Source organism: Anas platyrhynchos, chromosome 5 (assembly GCF_047663525.1).
Source record: "Anas platyrhynchos isolate ZD024472 breed Pekin duck chromosome 5, IASCAAS_PekinDuck_T2T, whole genome shotgun sequence".
NCBI lineage: Eukaryota > Metazoa > Chordata > Aves > Anseriformes > Anatidae > Anas > Anas platyrhynchos.
Genome location: NC_092591.1, coordinates 36009514 through 36027651, shown reverse-complemented (window position 1 = coordinate 36027651; position 18138 = coordinate 36009514). Strand labels below are relative to the sequence as shown.

The 18138-nt window shown below is 39.1% G+C and overlaps 1 protein-coding gene across 14 annotated transcripts in view; it reads left to right on the top strand.

The window, feature by feature from the left end:
* Positions 1–18138, top strand: part of SIPA1L1 (signal induced proliferation associated 1 like 1) — a 202704-nt gene that overhangs the window by 116416 nt on the left and 68150 nt on the right. For 12 of the 14 annotated variants that reach the window (XM_027458314.3, XM_027458313.3, XM_072038826.1 and 9 more), the window contains one exon: positions 15850–17670. In XM_027458314.3, the coding sequence (XP_027314115.1) occupies positions 16173–17670 (1498 nt within the window). In that variant the 5' untranslated portion in view covers positions 15850–16172. Of the gene's footprint in view, positions 1–9605; positions 9813–10734; positions 10906–15849; positions 17671–18138 lie in introns of those variants that run through there. The other 2 variants (XM_072038828.1, XM_038180716.2) reach the window with 2 other exon arrangements.

Sequence of the window (18138 nt, the reverse complement as noted above, 5' to 3'; positions counted from 1 at the left end):
GTGAAGAGCTTCAACTGCACCTTGAACTATTTGCACTTGAAGACCCTGGTGAGGTTTTTCTTGCACTAATTTATCTGGCTGCTTTTTCATTTCTCTAAATTTTGGCATCCAAAAGTCATGGGTATGAGATTCGTTGTTGAATTATGCATACTTGTTGATTGCTTTGTAGAAATCTTCTGTTTCTAGGGTAACAACTGCTAATTCCAAAAGACGCAGCATGACTTCATAGCACATAGCTTCCTTCCATCCTGCCCCTTTCCTTTCAAGATCCCCGAGGAGGTTCTTGCTTTTTGGGTGCACTGGAGCATTGAACTGAGGTTTTCAGCAATTTCTCTGCAGCACTTCAGATTTTTTTTCTTAAGTTGATTAGAACTTGCCATTCCTTGTGTATAGGTACGGGTTGTCTCTTTCTCCTATGTGTTTTAATTAACATCGCACAAAGTGATTTATGCACTTGACGCATTATCAAGAGACATCTCTGCAACTCATTGTGTTCCAGCTGTTGTATAATTTCTTCCCTGTTGAATCTTCTGTTACCAGCTCAAATAATCTGGTATCATCAGCAGACTTTGATATCAGTCTGTATACAACAGTGCTGAACTGCATGTTCTTCCCCAGTGTTGGTAACCCCTCTCCTCTGTGAAAGTCCTTTCTTGTATATCCTGTATTTATTTATTCATGTAGGCATTCACAGTCACTTCTTACATCTTTTGATGATCCTTTCTTCTTGTATGGTCTCTAGCAAGTTACTTACTAGAAGATTTAGGAAATCATATTGAGTGGATGTCTCATACTGGATGATTCCGTTAAAGAATTGTATTAGCTCTGCAGAGTGGGACTTCTCTCCTATTTTGGTCTACTAATTTTGACAAAATGAATTATTGTATTTACTTTTCTGATGTTTACATCAGTGGTCACATAACAGACTTGCAACAATTTTTGACTAGAATAAAAACATCAAGCTTGTTGAGAACATAGTGGACAATAAAAACATCTTGTGAAAAATTCTGTACCGTGTTATTACGTTCTGAAATTATAATACTTTAAGTTGCTTTCTTGATCAGTCTGATCTTCACAGTATATAATAATAATAAAAATAATAATTATTAGCAGTTGAATTACCTTAGGGATGTAAATTCTTTTAAAACTCCTAGTTATTCCTATTAGCCAGTAAGAAAAGGTGACTTCCAGTTGTTGGCCTATGAACCATATACAGTAGGGTGAGTTGTCCTGAGCAGTTCTTAATCTTTATTAAAGATGCGACATTAAGCAGAAACCTCTTGTCTGGCTGAAAGAATTCTCAAAGTATTCTTTATAGCAACAGTTTACAAGCAGTAGACATATGTATAAAACACAGAACAATTATACACATAAATCCTAAAGACTCAAAATAGGAGCAAAACAACAGCAGAATTTCTGCCTTCTAGTAATTGTATTTTTTCTTGTATCAAGGAAAAAATATTAAATTTTACTCCGCTTACTCTTCTGAGGTAACAAACTTCTCAAGTATCAGCAATGTGCTCAGTCTGAGAGATTCTTTAGTCATTCGTCATAGGTAAAGTTTGTAACTTGCAACTAGAGTTAAAGCTCAGCCTCCATTGCACTTCTGGCAAGGCTGTATTAAAGCACAGGTGAGCAAGAAGTTCTGTATTAGCTTTGCTTGTAAGAAAACAAATAATTTCATTTTATGTATTTGTGTTTTGAAGGACTTCTGTGATCCTAGAAATCTGTGCTCGCCAGGCACTTTTAAAGCTGTTTTTATTTTTGAGCTGTCTCTCACTACTCAGAAATCAATTTTTTGCCTCACTGAATTTGGTAAAGGATGACTGAATGGTTAGGATGAAAGACAAAATGTTTTTAAAAAAGAGCTAGCAATGCTTTTTTTTAGATGTTACAGGGTTTTTTTTTGTTTGTTTTTTGTTTTTTGCTGCACATGACCTTCTCCAAATAGATACATCTGCTATCATCTCATTGCTGTGCTCATAGTAGGCTTGAGGATTAGGGGAGGTTGAGCGAGGGTTGCAACCCGAAGGGAACTGACAGGCCCTGATTTCCATCCCTCTTTCCCCAAGGACAAAAAACACAAACACATACGTGCACATAAATCAAAGTAGTTGCACTGGTATCTTTGTATAAAATCCCAGAGACTTAAACTTCTTCAGGTATTGAAGAGGATTTTCTTCACCGACAGGATAAATTATGTTTTAAGAGCTCTGATTTCCCTGTCTGCTTGGGCTTTCTGTGTTGGAAATCTTCCTTTTTTCACCACGCCTGTGGAAATTCATAAATTTATTTGGTCTCATGCCATGAGAGGCATTTTCATGTTTCTGATTAGATTCAAAGGCTGTAGCTTGATGCTCTGTGCTCACTAATGAAATAGCAGTAACAGGAGAGAGTTCTCACAAGTGTGCAGAAACAGAATTGCAGAAGTCTGCCGGTGCTCTCCTTGTCTCTGCTCTTGCAAAGCAGATTTATGTGTGACGCTCCTGCGTTTGGCTGTGCTCAAAAACCCCCTGTGTTGGGGGTAAGTTTTGCCAAAGGATGCTTGTCAAAACAAGCTCTACCCTGCTGCTGTCTTAACCAAGGGAAAATTTTGCTTTTTGATGGACACTTAACAGTGCTAACATCACATGATGTACTGAGTCAGCTACTAAAATTGTTATGATAGACATGCATTTTTCTTAAAGATTGTCACCAGGAGAAACTGTTCGCAGCCGTGTTCCCCTGCAGACAGATGAGCTGATTTCAACAGTGATGCACGATGCAAAGCGTACTTGATGTAAGGAGATGTAAAACCGCTTTTAAAGGGTGAAATCAAGCAGATTATGGTACAATGGCTTTCCTATCAGAAAAATCTTCTATGAAATTACCTGTGATGCTACACAACTGCTGACATTATCAAGTAATTTTCAGATATTGATTTGCTTAACAGATGATATGTGGTGTTGATAAAATTTCAGTTTCAAAGTGATACAAAAATACATAAATACCTGACATAAGCGTGGATTTTTAAGAAAGCAGGGCCTTGTGAATTGAACAAGACAGGCTTGGCTTCAAAGTCCTGAGAATCCTAGCAAGGCCTTCGGATCAAGAACATTTCCAGCTGGTGCAGTGGGAATCATGTCAGCCGGGTGGGCGCGGAGGAGATGTGTTAGCCTTCAGAGTTGTCTTTCCATGGAGGCTCTGCACGGAGCTGTGAGCTGCAGCATAGCACCGTCAGCATAGGGAAGAGCCACAGCCTTTGTGCTGATGCATGGTTCATGTCGATGCCTGTGGCTTGAAATTGACTGTGGAGCCTTTTGCAAAGTCACACGTGCTGGTGGAAGTCACCTCCCATGTGTGCACCTCGAGGGTAAAAGCGGGTGCAAGACTTCTGTTTCCATTTTTCAGGAGGGTTTAAGAAGCATTTCTACTAAACTGTTATCAGCATGATTTTATATAATGAACCATAATCAGAAATAGTACGCAAGGCTGATTAAGGCTGTTGATGCAGTGAAACAGGAATACACCCACACATGTACTTTCAGTAGGTAATTGGCTTTTGAAGGTTTAGTACTGGAATCTGAATGATTTCAAATCTGTTTTCATTTTATAAAATGTTGTGCATGCATGTAAACCAGCAGCAGATGTAAGTACTTCCTTCTACTGACCATAGCTGGAAAAAATCACTTAACACCAAAAGGCTTTTGCATGGTACTTGCAAAGGTTTTAATGCAAGAAAACTCAAGATGACATGCTGGACTATGTTTGGGTTTCAGTTAGAAAGTGGTAGAGAGATCTTTCGTGTTTCTGCCAGAGACTGTAGCCCATTTTACAGGGGCTACAGAGACAAAGCTCCTAAATAAAAAATGCACCGGTCTTGAGCTGGAAGGGCAGTTTGTAAAAGAAACCTAGTATGAAACCCCAGGTGTATCTGCATGCACAGGTGGGCTGGTCAAACAGACACAAGCTTGCTTATGCCTCAAGATAACTAGCAGCTGCCAACCATCCACTTCAAATTTGCCTTTTATATTTAAAGATGTCTGGGTGAAGTGCCAGTACTGTTGGCATATGTGCACTTGTAATAGACTGATTCTTATTTAAATTGCAAAGTGTGTTTTTTAGGTGTCAGTGCCACCTTGCTTGCTCTTTTCAGTTTGTAGCCTGCTTTGCCAGCTTGGCTGTCTGGCTTCGTGACCAGAATTGCTTATGCTGCTTCCCCCTGATATTGCAGTTTGCTTTAGGTAGCTTTACACAGTGGCTTCTGCAGAAGCTCTCACACTCGCCCTTTAGCAGTTCCTGTATGGCCAGCTAGCTAGTATTTTCCCTTTGTAGTTACGGGAGGTAACTGAGTGCCTCCAGCAGATGATTCATGTGGGTACTGTAGAAAATCAAGTGCTGCCTACTTGGCTGTTTTCAGTTGTTCTGACAGACACCTATATAATAAAAGCTGCAGACAGGATAATGTACCTATGGGAACAGGAAGGCTGGCATCTACCTCTTGGTCACTGTGGAGATACCCATGCAGTGGAGTATTTCTAATTAATGGAAAACCCTTTCTCAGTTTTCCTGATGTAAGGAGTTCTTACTCTATTTAAGTCTTCTGAAATCCAACCTGAACGCCCACTCCTAGCGCAGTGCTCACAAGAAATGAATCAACCAAAACATTTTTATCTGGCTTTATTATTTTCTAAACCACAAATGTTGCTGTCATGCAGCATGCAGATTTCTGCTGAGTAACTGTTTATTTTGAAACATTTTTTTTCTCATTTTGCATTTTTTCACCCTTATTAGGACTTGAAATATTTTTGATGTAGAATAATAATTCGATACATACAAGCACTCTTACACTTGTCTCATGTTGCTGTGGATGTTCCCACATACGAAAAGAGAGTGCAGTTGGAATATGCATTCATTTAGCAAACTGCAAGGCTGCTATGGTTGTACTCTGCTCCCTGCTAGCTTTTTAGAGCTATTGACTGCTTTATCCATCTGTCTTTTGCAGTTTACATCAAAAGTTTCAAACATCCCATTCAGTTTTTAGGTTGATACCATTAATAAATGTAGCACATTCAACTTTATTACCAGGTCCCTAGCACTCAGAAATGCATTCCAGTTGTTTGCAGATCCCATCCATGTTTTGTCAATAGATGTGCATAACCCCTAGTTTAGTGTATGTTTGTTTAAAATGTTATTTTGATAACAATTTTAAAGGATGTTGTAAGCCTTCACAAGAAAATTGACAAGAAAATCTAGTTAGTCCTATGTAGAGGTTGAGTTGTTTACTCCTCTCTAGCCAGAAGATGATATTTTGGAAAATAAATGTGCAATACGTGTGGTTGTCAAAGGACAAAAAGCTCTTTGCTCTTTTTGAGAAAATACATAGAAACTGAATTATCTCCAGGGATCTCTGATGTCATGCTTGTTTCTGTTATATAAAAGAAGCCTAAATGCTTTTTTTTTTTTTTTTTTTTTTTTTACTCTGGAGGATTTATGGTACCTCATAAGTTTAGATATGTGCAGCATGTGTGTCAAATTGTAGCCTGAGATGATTTTCCTTTTCGGTCTGTGGGGTGATCCCCATGATTAGCTCTGAATGGAACCAAATGTGGGGAATGAATACATGCACTCCTTGAACAAAGATCACAGGCTTGATGCTTTAGGAGTAGCCGTTGTGTTGGAGGACTGAGAGGTGCCATAAGCACCAGTCGAAGATGAAGCAGTGACTTTCTGAATTGGTTGCCTTGCCTTCTGCATGAACAATGTAATTGTCGGTAGGAGAATGTTATTTCATCTTCAAAAAGCACAAAACATGATTTCAGAAAGATGGTGTGCAATGTTCACTTTCTCCAGCAGGCTCCACCCCAAATAAGGAAATCTTACACAAAAAAAAAAAAAAAAGCACTCAGTAATCCAGCAGCAGCAGTAAAATACTGGGTTAGATATTGCTAGTGGTGGTGATTTAGAGTCCTTTGCAAATTAATACCTAACTAATTTGGCAGCCTGATGCAGTGTTCCAGTGAAAGGACAAGAGAGGATAGCTTGTAAATAGGATTGCATGTCAATGCAGTAAGTGATTGCAGGCAAAGTATGAAGCTGAAGGTCTAAGAGAAGAATGGAAAGAACAGAAAACGAGAAAGTGAAGAGCTGGTGGAAACTATTATTGCTTTAATATAAAATCTATTGCTTACTATGGTTTGTTTTTCTTCCAGGTTCAGTATCTAAATAAGGATATGATGATCGCTCTTCTTTTTCAAACCTACTTTATTATCGAAGGTTTTTTGTTTTATATTTTATAGTTTAAAATCAAATTCCTTACTCCGATATACCAGTATTATTGCGAGGGTTCAAAAATACGGTAATATACATATTTTTTTAAAAAAAAGTACATTAAGTAAGTTGACATATTGTCAAAAAAGAATGCTACTGAGTTTCAAGGTTTCATTTTTTTCAAAAAGGATATACAGTGGGAGGCTATAGAGGCTTCAGCTGAGTACGTCTCATTTGCAATGTTCCAGTTGTCCAAAATAAGAAAAAATCCTTTCCAAAACATTATAAAGTTTCTGTAGTCTGTATCTTCCTACAGGGTTTCAATTGACTTCTTTTCTCAGGGTTGCACACTTGGCTGTATGTGGCAACCTCTTGAAACAGAAGCTGTTGTTCTTCTTGCAAGGATTATTGAGGATTACATGTTTCCGTATCTGTTGGAACATGTGAACTGTAAAAAAGGTCTGTCTGCCACTCTGTAACCCTTGTAGTACCTTGTAGCTTGGACTGTCATTTTTTGGTATTGGTATTTTTGAGCTGTTTTTACTTGACCAAAATTTGAATAATATTAACATCTAATACATTTCCACGTAATATCTATCTTAGGTTATTTTTCTATTATTATGTCATTTTTCTATTATTATGTCATTTTTCTAACTTATCTTTAAAAGAAAATCTTAAAACCAGTGGCTTACAAGAAATGCTCTCAAAAATATGCACATTTACAAACTAGTGTTAAAACGTACAAAAATAAGCATTGTATGTGGGTATAAGGATTTGGAGACATTTCCTTCATATGAGCTATATAAATGCTAGTTAAAATTCGGGAATTATTCCAAAGTTGCATATTATGAACTACTCCAGATGTGGAATTACCTATTATCTAACAGTATTGTATCAAGGCTTTGCTCACAAGAACAGCACCTGAATCATTCAGCTTTAGCTCTGTCCAGCTCAAGAAAAAACGCCAAAGCCAGCGGCTTTCCTTTTGTCAGCCTGCCTTTTTTGAGAAGAGTTCTACCTACCTCTGGAGCAGAGAAGCATTGAATTCCCATGTTTGGAGGCTCTGCTGTCCAAATAAAGAGGTTCTGATGCTTGCAGTTGCAGTTTTTAAGGCTTCAAGGTAGGTCAGTTAAATCAGAGCCTTGAAAAAAGCGTGGAGGCAGGTGGCAGAAAGAAGCAAGCAGGTTTATTTCTGGTGTTGAAGGGTCTTTAATTTTGAGCTGAGAGGCTGCCAGCCCCATGCTGATGAATGTGTTTGGACACGGCAGCCCAGGTGCAGGAGCCAACCTGTTGTGTCTTGAGGAAGCTGCAGGGTGCAAGGGCAATAGGTTGTCAGCCACTGTGGCAGCCTGGATGTGCAGCCAGGAGTTTGCAGGAGTAAGTAAACCCCTGGGAGTTCCTCTTTTGTTACAGTCTCAAAGCCAGTTGTTTTTTAGAAACGTAAATAAATAAAATCATCAAACACCACTGTGAATTTAGTATGTGAACAGTGGAATATTTGACAGTAGATTTAACTTCTAGCATAGCTGGAGAAAGTGATTCAGATTTTGGTTTGTGAGAAACGTACAGTGCTTTTTTTGACATTTTGGTCAGAAGCTGAAGCATGCTTGCTAGGCTCACGTGATCTAGAAGGGTAACATACCTGCATTGTAACATGCGTAGAGCAAAAAATGACTCTGCTGCACTTATTTCACTGATAAACCTTAAATATTGCAACTTAATTTATAAGTCAGGGTAAAAATGATTTTTAAGGTACTAAAATTGTGCAATAAATGGAGTTTTCTTTGATTTCTTTGACATAACATCAGGGATTTCTTGTAAATTCTACAAAATCTACAAGAATGCATATGTTATAATAAACATGTCCAAAAGACATGGCAGTTCATCACTGTGTGACAAATGTTGAGGTTGGCCCTCCCTTCACACAGGGAATTAGAGCAGAGGGCCTCTGGAGGTCCCTGCCCACATAACTGCATTTGGGATTCCCAGAAGGGAATGGAAGACAGCCCTCCCCACCCCCCCCTTCTCCCTCTGCCCCCAAACCAAAGTCCTCAGTGGGGTTGAATTTCGCCCTGAATGAGTCAGGAAATGAGATGGTGATATTAAATAGATGCCATCCAATTCTATTTCACTCCCATAACCTTCTCTTGCCCTGATCCGAGCACATCTCAGTCCTACCTTTTACACTCCTGTTTTCGAATAGCTCTGCTTCCTCCTCCCGCAGCACTAGCAGGGGGTAGCGGGGGGCTCAGGACTAATTCCTCTGCTCCTGGGTTCTGCAGCAGCACCTCGAAATCAGGAGCAATGGTTGCAGGAAGATGTTCAGGAATGTCTGAATATGAAATGCTCTTGAGATGCTTATTATGGAGGCTGTCAGAAATAAAGTCCCTTAATTTAAGGTAAAACCTTCACTTCTGAAAAGTTGCTTTTGTTTCTCCCTTAAAAACATGACTAAAATCAATCAACCTAAAGAGAAACAGCAGTCCATGGAGATTTGGGAGCTTGACAACTTCTCATGAAGACAGCAGAACAGTTCCCCGAGGTTCTGTTGCCAAACTCTGAGTTTGGGGAGAAGCAACTGCAGTGATAAAGGAATAAAACAGTGGTGAGAGAAAAAAAAAAAAAAAGTGTAAACACTGGTGAAAATTTTATATATATATATATATATATATATATATATATATATATATATATATATATAAAATATGTATATATAATATATATACATATTTTATATATATATGTGTGTGTGTGTGTGTAGTTCTTGTAAATGCTATTACTAAGTTAGTGATAGACTTAGCCTAGCACCTGCCATAGAAAAATACAGCTGTAAGGGTTGCTCTCAGAGCTGCTGGGAAGCTTTGAGGCAGTAGGCTAACGGCATCTTTCTCCTTATTCCCAGCTGAGGTCTTTTGCTCAGCTCTGATGCCTGTGGGATGTCTCAGGGTTGATGTCTTGGGAGACGGCTGGCTTCCAGCACTAGCAAGCCAAGTTTGCCCTGCAGGAATGCAGCTCAGAGACCACAGGCTAAGCTGCAGCTTTATTTTGGTAATGAAGTTATGCCGGAAACAAACTTGTGGCCGGGCTGGAGGAGGGGAGTCATTGCTGCTTCTGTAGTGTGTCTGTATGAGCAAGGACGCAAACCTCAGGGAAGTGCATCCGCAGCGCTTACCGTAATGTGTAACTATCACAGCGAACCGGCCTTATGAAATGCAGCACTGCTGCAAGTATCAGCCCCTTTCCTTTTGGGGTTTGGTTCTTGTTCTTTCTATTTTTGCCGGTTTTGGTCTGTGACTATTCATAGGTCACAGTCTTGTAGTGTCACAAGTTAGTCATTAACCTGGGTACTTCACAGATAAGGAACTTTTACAAGAGTCCACACACCAGAGTGGGTTTTCTTCTTTGCTTTTTCTTTTCTTTGGAACCACTACCAAAGGATGCAATGTATCCAACATCAAGAAGCTAGAAGAGAAACATCTATTTAAAACAGAAAGTGTGGGGGAGGCGTGGGGGTGTCAGTGGAACCCTCCTTTATCATTGCTAAAAATTCTCTTTCTTAAGAGGTTGGTACGTGGGAGCTAGAATATTTTGCTATCGTGTTTTGGCTCTGGTTTAGAGTTGTTTCCTAGAGAGCAAGCAATGGTGTCAAAAATAAACTGTTGCTGTTAACTATCTCATTCCAGGAATAGAATACAGTAAGACTTGTCAGCATCTATTTTTTCATCTCTCATAAATTAGCATCTAGTAAAGAGATTCTGCTTTTACTTTAACTACGTGCATGGCGCTGGTACTGAAATGGAACATGAGTGTTGCAAGAGGAATGACCACATGCCGTGTGTGCTTTCTCTCTGTCTCAATGAAAAGGATGTTTTGAAGGGTGTGCCTAAGTAAGGGTTATTTCTACTCTTGAGTTTTGTGATATCTTCTTGATATATGGTTACAAAATGAAAACAGAGGACACAATTCTGGCTTGAGATATTCTGGTGTTTACACTGAGAATCATGGAAGAATGAGTGGGAGACTGAGCAAAATGGGCTGAAATGTGCAGGTAGGGGTTTGCTATCTCCTGCATTCTTATGCTTGTCTCAATTTGATAGCTTTTGTTATGTCTCATTTACCATCCTGTTATGTCATGAGCACTTTACCACTGACTGAAAGTGAGCGCAATTATTGAGAGCGGCTTCCTCATCTCCTGCAGAGAGGCAAGCTGGCTCTGTGTGCTCTGGGCTGACCAGTGGTTTGTGACCACGGTTCATGTAGCCTGAAATCTGAGCTAGCAAACACTGATGAGTGCCACAGTGTTTTTAGCTCAGCCCCGGCACGGCGTGTCCTCCAGCTGTTTCACAGCATGGAGAGCGTGCTTGCATTTGCCTGCAGAAGGCATCCTGCAAGGCTGCAGAAACTGGCAATAGTGTGTGTTCAGTAATTTCAGATGAATTACTGTTACGTCTTAAAAATCAATGTAACCTTGCGTAAGTTCATGTATTTTAGCGTGAGCTACTTCAGCAGAGAATGGGGTTAAGGATGAAGCACTGCTGAAGCTCGGTGGATCAGTGCAGGTGATCCTTCTGTATACGGCAACAGATGGCACTCAGTCTCCTGAGAATACAGGTGTTCTTCCAAGGGTCACGGAACAATGGCACGTTCAGAGAAAAGGTCAGAAATATGGATTTGTTTGCATGTAGATCAGTGGCAAATTTTGTACATAACATAAATGCAGGGCTGGGGAGAGGCTACTTTGTTTTGGAGGGGAATGAAAAGCTGGAAGGATCTATGCAAATCTGACAATTGTCACAAATTCAGTTAACACAAAACCAACAGCTTCTCCTAGTGTAACAGAAATAAAACTGGTAAGCTAATGAAATAGCAAACACTTTTCTTCAAATAGCCTTTCAGTTAGTAAAAACAGCCTCTGAAAGATGAACCTTTTAACTTTGCTTTAGTTATAATGATGAAGGTAATTCTGGGAAGAAAAGGATCAGGTTAATTATAGCCAACCACATAAAGCCAAATGTTTTTAAAGATTAAATTGAATTTTTCTCCTCTGAGAAATTCATTTTATGAAATTAGATGTTATTTTGTACATATAATAACTTAATTGGCTGATAAATGAATATTTTCCTCCTAGGATTTGATCTGTTATAATTCAGCTAAGAATTTGTGACACAAATAGATAAAGCTTTTGTATATAAAATACTTCTCACTGCTCTCAGTTATTTTTCTGATTTCAGAGGAACTGCTTCTTTTAATCTTTTATGGTTATGCCAGTGCTTTTCCCAGTAGAAGTTAACAAGGGTTACTGCCAGTAACTCATCTGCGTTGCACTGAGTTTCCTCAGCTGGCTAAATTTCAGTAAACCCTGTGGAACAGAGATGATTTCATTTATATTTTCCAAAGCTGCTTGCTGCAAAATGCTATTCTGAGCTCCTCATCCTACAGTTTTCAGTATTTTAGAATAACCCTGAAAGTGCTGCACTTACCATCATCTATTACATTTTACTATTTTGATGTGTGTGTGTGTGTACGTTGAGAGAGATTGGAGCCTTGGAAAAAGCGAGACTTGTCTAGGGTCTGAAAACTGATGCCCTCATTTCCAAATTTTTAATTATAAAATGACACTTCTTAATGAGGGCTGATGGTGAAATATGAAGTCTTTCCTCTGGAACATTATGAATCATAAATAATTGGGTGCCCACAAATCAATCACTGTCAGCATCAGAGTATTACAGTCATTAGCATCTGTGATCCAACGATCTAAAGTCCCAGCAGGTACCAGAATAACTATGAGATTGCTTCAAGTAAGGCTTGGTTGTGGGTAAAGTCACTACTTGCTTTGTAAGGAAAAAGACCTTGGTCCCACATCAACTAAATCTAGGAAATACTGTGGTAGAAGGTCTCTGAATTGATGCATCAGGCTTGATCTCCATTTTTCTATTCATCTTAGCAAGTATGTTTTGGATTATTGTATTTTGTTGCCTGAATCCAAGATACTGACTGGAGTGCTGTATTTGTGTATGTTTGTGGTTTTACTATCCCAAGCTAAGTTCAGTTTCTTTTTAATGAAGTGCTTATATCTGTTTCTTTGTAATTCAGAGGCCTTTGGATGAAATCTTGCCTGATACGTCATCTTAATTTTCCTGGTGACTAATTGCAGTCATGAAGAAAAGCAAACCATGATCTCTTGATCACCCGCCTTTTAAAAACGATGTAGGATTGAAAAAATCTTTTGGGCTTCATCTCCAAACTCTAAGTTGATCAGAACAGGCTGCTGTTGTACATACAGCCAGAACTTCAGTTTTGGAGAAGGGAGCAAAATAACAAAAGAGGTGTAAACAGAAAAGGAAAGAATGAAAATGTGTTTCTTTGCAGCTCGTTGGGAGTTGAAAATAGATGTAAAATCCTCTTTTTCCTAAGAAGTGCTGGCTATATTTTGTCCTAAGGATTTGAGATCCATTTTGAACAGATCCTTGGCCTGCTTTATTAAATGCAATCTGATAAGCAGATTATTGGCTTTCCAAGCTTGTTCTCATAAGTGTTTTTCTTAATTTATATAATCAGTAATGCATTTTACTGTACTGCATTATGTATTTTTTTGCATATGGTTTTCATTTGTCTTTTAATATGTAGCTGCTCATCTGAGTATTTTGTTGGCTCCCTCACTGAGTTCAGATGAATTGGAGATGCATGTGTATTTTCATGGTTATGTTAGCTTGCCCTTACCATAGCCTGTGTGAGTAGATATTCATAGCTCTACCTTGACTTAGTATTTTTTCATGTTACATAGTAAGAATAGGAATTGCTACTTCCCACAATTACTGCTGTGGTTTGTAGAAGTAGGTGTCATACTGCCTCTCTTGCAGCTGTAACTAATTTTAATAGACCATGTATTTTGTTAGCAGTTCTACTATTTAACTTCCTGCAAGTTTTCTAGTGCATAATATCATCTAGCTACTGGTAACTAGTGGTCATTTAAGTCAAGCGTGATTGATGCAATCTTTGATGCTGTTCTGTTTTGCTAGTAGTAAATGTGAGAAAGTGGCAAATTACAGATTGCCATTTTTCTTCATTTCCATTTAATCTGTTGTGCAGTGTATCTAAAACATACATTTTAAGAGTCACTGATGTTAAATACAATTGTCTCATCTTGTTTTGGTTGGGGCTAATCAAGGCCGGGTTGGATGGGGTTTGGAGCAACCTGGTCTGGTGGGAGGTGTCCCTGCCCATGGCAGGGGGGTTGGAATTAGTTGATCTTTAAGGTCCCTTCCAACCCAAACCATTCTGTGATTCTATGAAATGAAGCCGCTGGTCCCAGAGAAGGCAGCTTGTGGTCATGTAATTAGTGACTGCACCATATATGCAGCAGGTCAAGAATAAGTTGCACTGAATGCGTGTGTGTGTGTGTGTGTATATATATATATATATATATATAGAGTAGTTGTCCCTGAAGCTTTTAAAGAAATAAAAATCAGGTTAGGGGGGAAACACCAAAGCTAGTAGCATTTTTGATGTTGCTTTGGTTAACACCAAGCTCAGGAATTTTTAGAGCTACTGTGTGAACTTCTGCCCTTGAGTTAATGAGAAACTCGTACTGGTGGTAGGTTGTCAGTTTCAGCGAGGACCAGGATTGGAGGGGTGATGTATACCTTGCTTTCACAGATACTGATATCTGAAGAGGAATGGTGGGGGGCAGAAATCTTGTTTCATCGCAGGCAATGGAGAGGAGCGTGTGTTGGCTGACAGTTTTTGCCTTTTTTGCCCTCAGTTTGGTTCTTCCTTCACTCTTTCTTGTAGCCTGTCTTCTTCCTGCCCTATGTTTTCATTCTAGTTTCCTTCCATTCTCCCTATATAGGCAAGTCTGTATGGCCCTTTAGGAAGGACTATGCAGTGTTCCCTTTTTGTAGAGCTTACTGCATAAACACAATTTGATCTGGCATAGGCAGAGCACTGGGTTATGTACAGGTATGCAGTGTTTGCACTTTTTCGTCCTTGATCTGATTTGTGTATGAAGTTTCATCAGCTTGATTACTTCTTAGGCTGAATAGTGTTTGAAATTTGTAGGGAGTTTAAAATTGCTGTAGTTTAAAATTCAGTAGTGTTGCAATGGCTACATGGATAGACAGCCTTTCTAAAGTTATTCAAATTAGTTGGGTAGAAGAAAAAACTATTGTTTCAGCAGTCATTGTAGCAGAATTACAAGGAGGGTAACTGCATTTATGTAAATGGCTGTACAAATCCAATAATACCATAGATCACTTGTTCTTATGTGTGATGCAGTCAGCTTGCATTTTAAGTATTCCTTATGTGTTCAGCCTTATATAAATAGCAGCTGCTATTTCAAAGCAGTGCAGTTTATGGCGAGTGAAGTTAAAACATGCTGCCTTTGGAGGCAGAAAGTGCCCTGGCTTGGTAGTTTTCATTGCTGTGGAGCACAGTACAGTAGTTTTGAGGAGAGACTGCAGAAAACACTAGTTTCCGTAGAAACATCAGCAAGCCTTGATTTGTAGACAATACTGTACTGTCAATGTGCTGCTGGTTCAGCAGCATCTCTGCACGTTTGGCAAATATTGAAAGGCCACATTTTGTGAAATTGGTTTAGCCTTTGAAAATTATTAACTTCCTTGTGTTAAAGGATGTGCAGTGATGCAAGATTTTATCTTGACAATATCACGCTTTTGTCTTCTACTGGCAAGGGCATATTTGTGGATTTTTTATTTTCTATTTTTAGCTCCTCAAAGGATAGTATAATGCTTTGTAATCACTTTCGTACTGATGAGGTATGGGAAAGCATTTAACTTCAATGGCCTTGTGAAGCTGGATTGATTATATGGGATCTGTGGCAAACACTATTTTGTTAGCTGGGGAAATAAAAGAAGCTTTTCATATCAAGTTATTTAAAAGTATGTGTTTCTATTTAGCTTTAGTCATTATATACATTGTGAAATCTGGGCAGAGAATACATGCTTTCTGGACTATCCAGATAATCTGCAAATAAGGCTGTGCAAAATGCAGAATAAATGTTGACAGCCATTCTTTCTATTGTCATTTTCTAATCTTCTTGGTAACTAGCTTCCTTCCTTTTTTTGTTAGCATATCATAGTTATTTACATTAACAAAAAAAATGAATAGGCTTTGTTACTACCTAATTGCAGCCAAGGATGTATGACTTGCAAATGGTAATTTTGTGTATATACTCAAAGGATTCTGGATTCCTCATCTGGCTCACCTATAGATTCTACAGGAAATGGATGCTGTATGTGTTCTTCAGCTGAGGAAATGAGCTCTCTACTTGGCTTTGTACAACTCTCTCCTAACTTGACTAAATTATTGCTAATCAGTTCATAAGGAAAAGTCTGTATTTAGGCGTGGAATCCAAATGCAAGAGTGGTGGTTTTTTGTTTGCTTCTGAAGGCAAACAACCAATATCTAGATAACTTTTTACCACCATATAATACAATTCCGTATTTTTGAGATGATGATCAATGAGAATTAAGCATGTCTGTTAGAAGTCTTAATTCTGTTTAATAATTACTCTCATATATTCAGTTATGAAAAAAGTGACATATAAATTAATTCTTTTATCTCCCTTTTGCTCTGTTCTAGGCTTAAAAGAAGCATAAATGATTGGATTACCACTCTGACATTTTGGAGCACAAGTGATGTTGAAACAAGTCGAATGTATTGGAGCATGGCTATTTCTTAAGATGCAGAAGTTAAAGGAAGTCACTACTTTCCGAAACCTACTGAATATCTGCATTTTCTAGACGCTCTGCATTCAACTGTGTCCTTAAATGTCCGTGGTTAAGATCTCATGCAACCATTTTATATTTTGGAGACTATTCTCCAAAAGAGAACTGTGCATTTAAAAAGCAGAAATGACTGTATTTTCTTTTGGAACTTACTAAAGTTGAACATACTAAAAGATCATGACCAGCTTGAAGCGGTCCCAAACCGAAAGGGCTGTTGCCACTGGAGTGTCAGTCGGAACAGATGGCACCTCAAAAGTCCACTCGGATGACTTCTACATGAGGCGCTTTAGGTCGCAGAACGGCAGCTTAGGATCTGCAGTCATGGCTCCAGTTGGACCTCCTCGCAATGAAAGTTCCCATCATATTACCTCTACTCCTGGAGTCCCTAAAATGGGGGTCAGGGCAAGAATTGCTGATTGGCCCCCTAGGAAGGAGAACATCAAGGAAACGAGCAGATCTAGTCAAGATATTGAAACGGCAAGTTGTCTTGACAGCATGTCTTCTAAAAGCAGTCCTGGGAGTCAGGGAAGCTCTGTTAACCTGAATGCTAGCGATTCTGTCATGTTAAAGAGCATCCAGAACACACTTAAAAGCAAGACCAGACAATCTGAGAATCTAGACTCCAGGTTTCTTACACCTGATGGCTATCCCAGTTCCCCAAGGAAAGCTCTTCGCAGAATAAGACAGCGCAGCAACAGCGACATTACCATAAGTGAGCTTGATGTAGATAGTTTTGATGAATGTATTTCACCCACTTTTAAATCCGGACCATCTCTGCACAGGGAGTATGGCAGCACATCTTCAATAGATAAGCAGGGAACTTCAGGGGAAAGTTTTTTTGACTTACTAAAGGGCTATAAAGATGAAAAGTCTGATCAGAGAAGCCCAGGCACAACTAAGCTCAGTGAACTTCTGATTGCCAGTGGAAGCAAGGGTTCGGGTTTCTCTCTAGATGTGATAGATGGCCCTATTACTCAAAGGGAGAACCTGAGACTCTTTAAGGAAAGAGAGAAACCACTCAAGAGACGCTCAAAATCAGAGACAGGAGATTCATCCATTTTTCGTAAGCTGCGTAATGCCAAAGGTGAAGGGGAGCTTGGGAAGTCTTCAGATCTTGAAGATAACAGGTCAGAAGATAGTGTCAAGCCTTGGACTTGTCCGAAGTGCTTTGCTCATTATGATGTACAGAGTATTTTATTTGATTTAAATGAAGCAGCAATCAACAGGCATAATGTTATTAAAAGAAGGAACACAACAACAGGAGCATCTGCTGCTGCTGTAGCATCGCTTGTCTCTGGACCCTTGTCCCATTCTGCGAGTTTCAATTCTCCAATGGGCAGCACTGAAGACCTGAACTCAAAAGGAAGTCTCAATATGGACCAGGGGGATGATAAAAGCAATGAACTTGTGATGAGCTGTCCTTATTTTCGTAATGAGATTGGTGGGGAAGGGGAGAGGAAGATCAGCCTTTCCAAATCTAATTCAGGTTCCTTCAGTGGATGTGAAAGTGCCTCGTTTGAGTCAACTCTGAGTTCTCATTGCACGAATGCTGGAGTAGCAGTTCTAGAAGTTCCCAAGGAGAATCTGATTTTACATCTAGACAGAGTGAAAAGATACATTGTTGAACACGTAGACCTCGGTGCATATTATTATCGAAAATTCTTCTATCAGAAAGGTAAGTAAATTATGGCTCTCCTTGTGTTGTGTTAATGATGGTGTTTAAACTGATGTTAATGACAATGTTGTGTTAACCAACATATAAAGTTCGGCTGGTGTGTAAGAGTAATACTTGCATAAAGGATATTTTATTAATCATCAGTGCTTAAATATGGTGTGTTTTATCAATTTGCTCCTTTAATCTGTACATGCTGTGTCTAATTGAATTTACGTACCTGAAAATACAGAATACAGTTCTCTGGTCACATCATTCTATTGACACCAGGGAATATCATTTCCTTTGGACATATGCACGAAACTTTTTGCTCTATAGAAATGAGCAAAACCCAAACATGATCTAGATACACCCCTCGCCAAATGGTTCTGGCACTGTGAGTTGCAGATTTCGCCATCTGTTTGTTTTGCTCCTGAAAAAGATCAAAAACAATTGCAGAGCAAATTCCCATGAATTTGGAGAAAAAAAAAA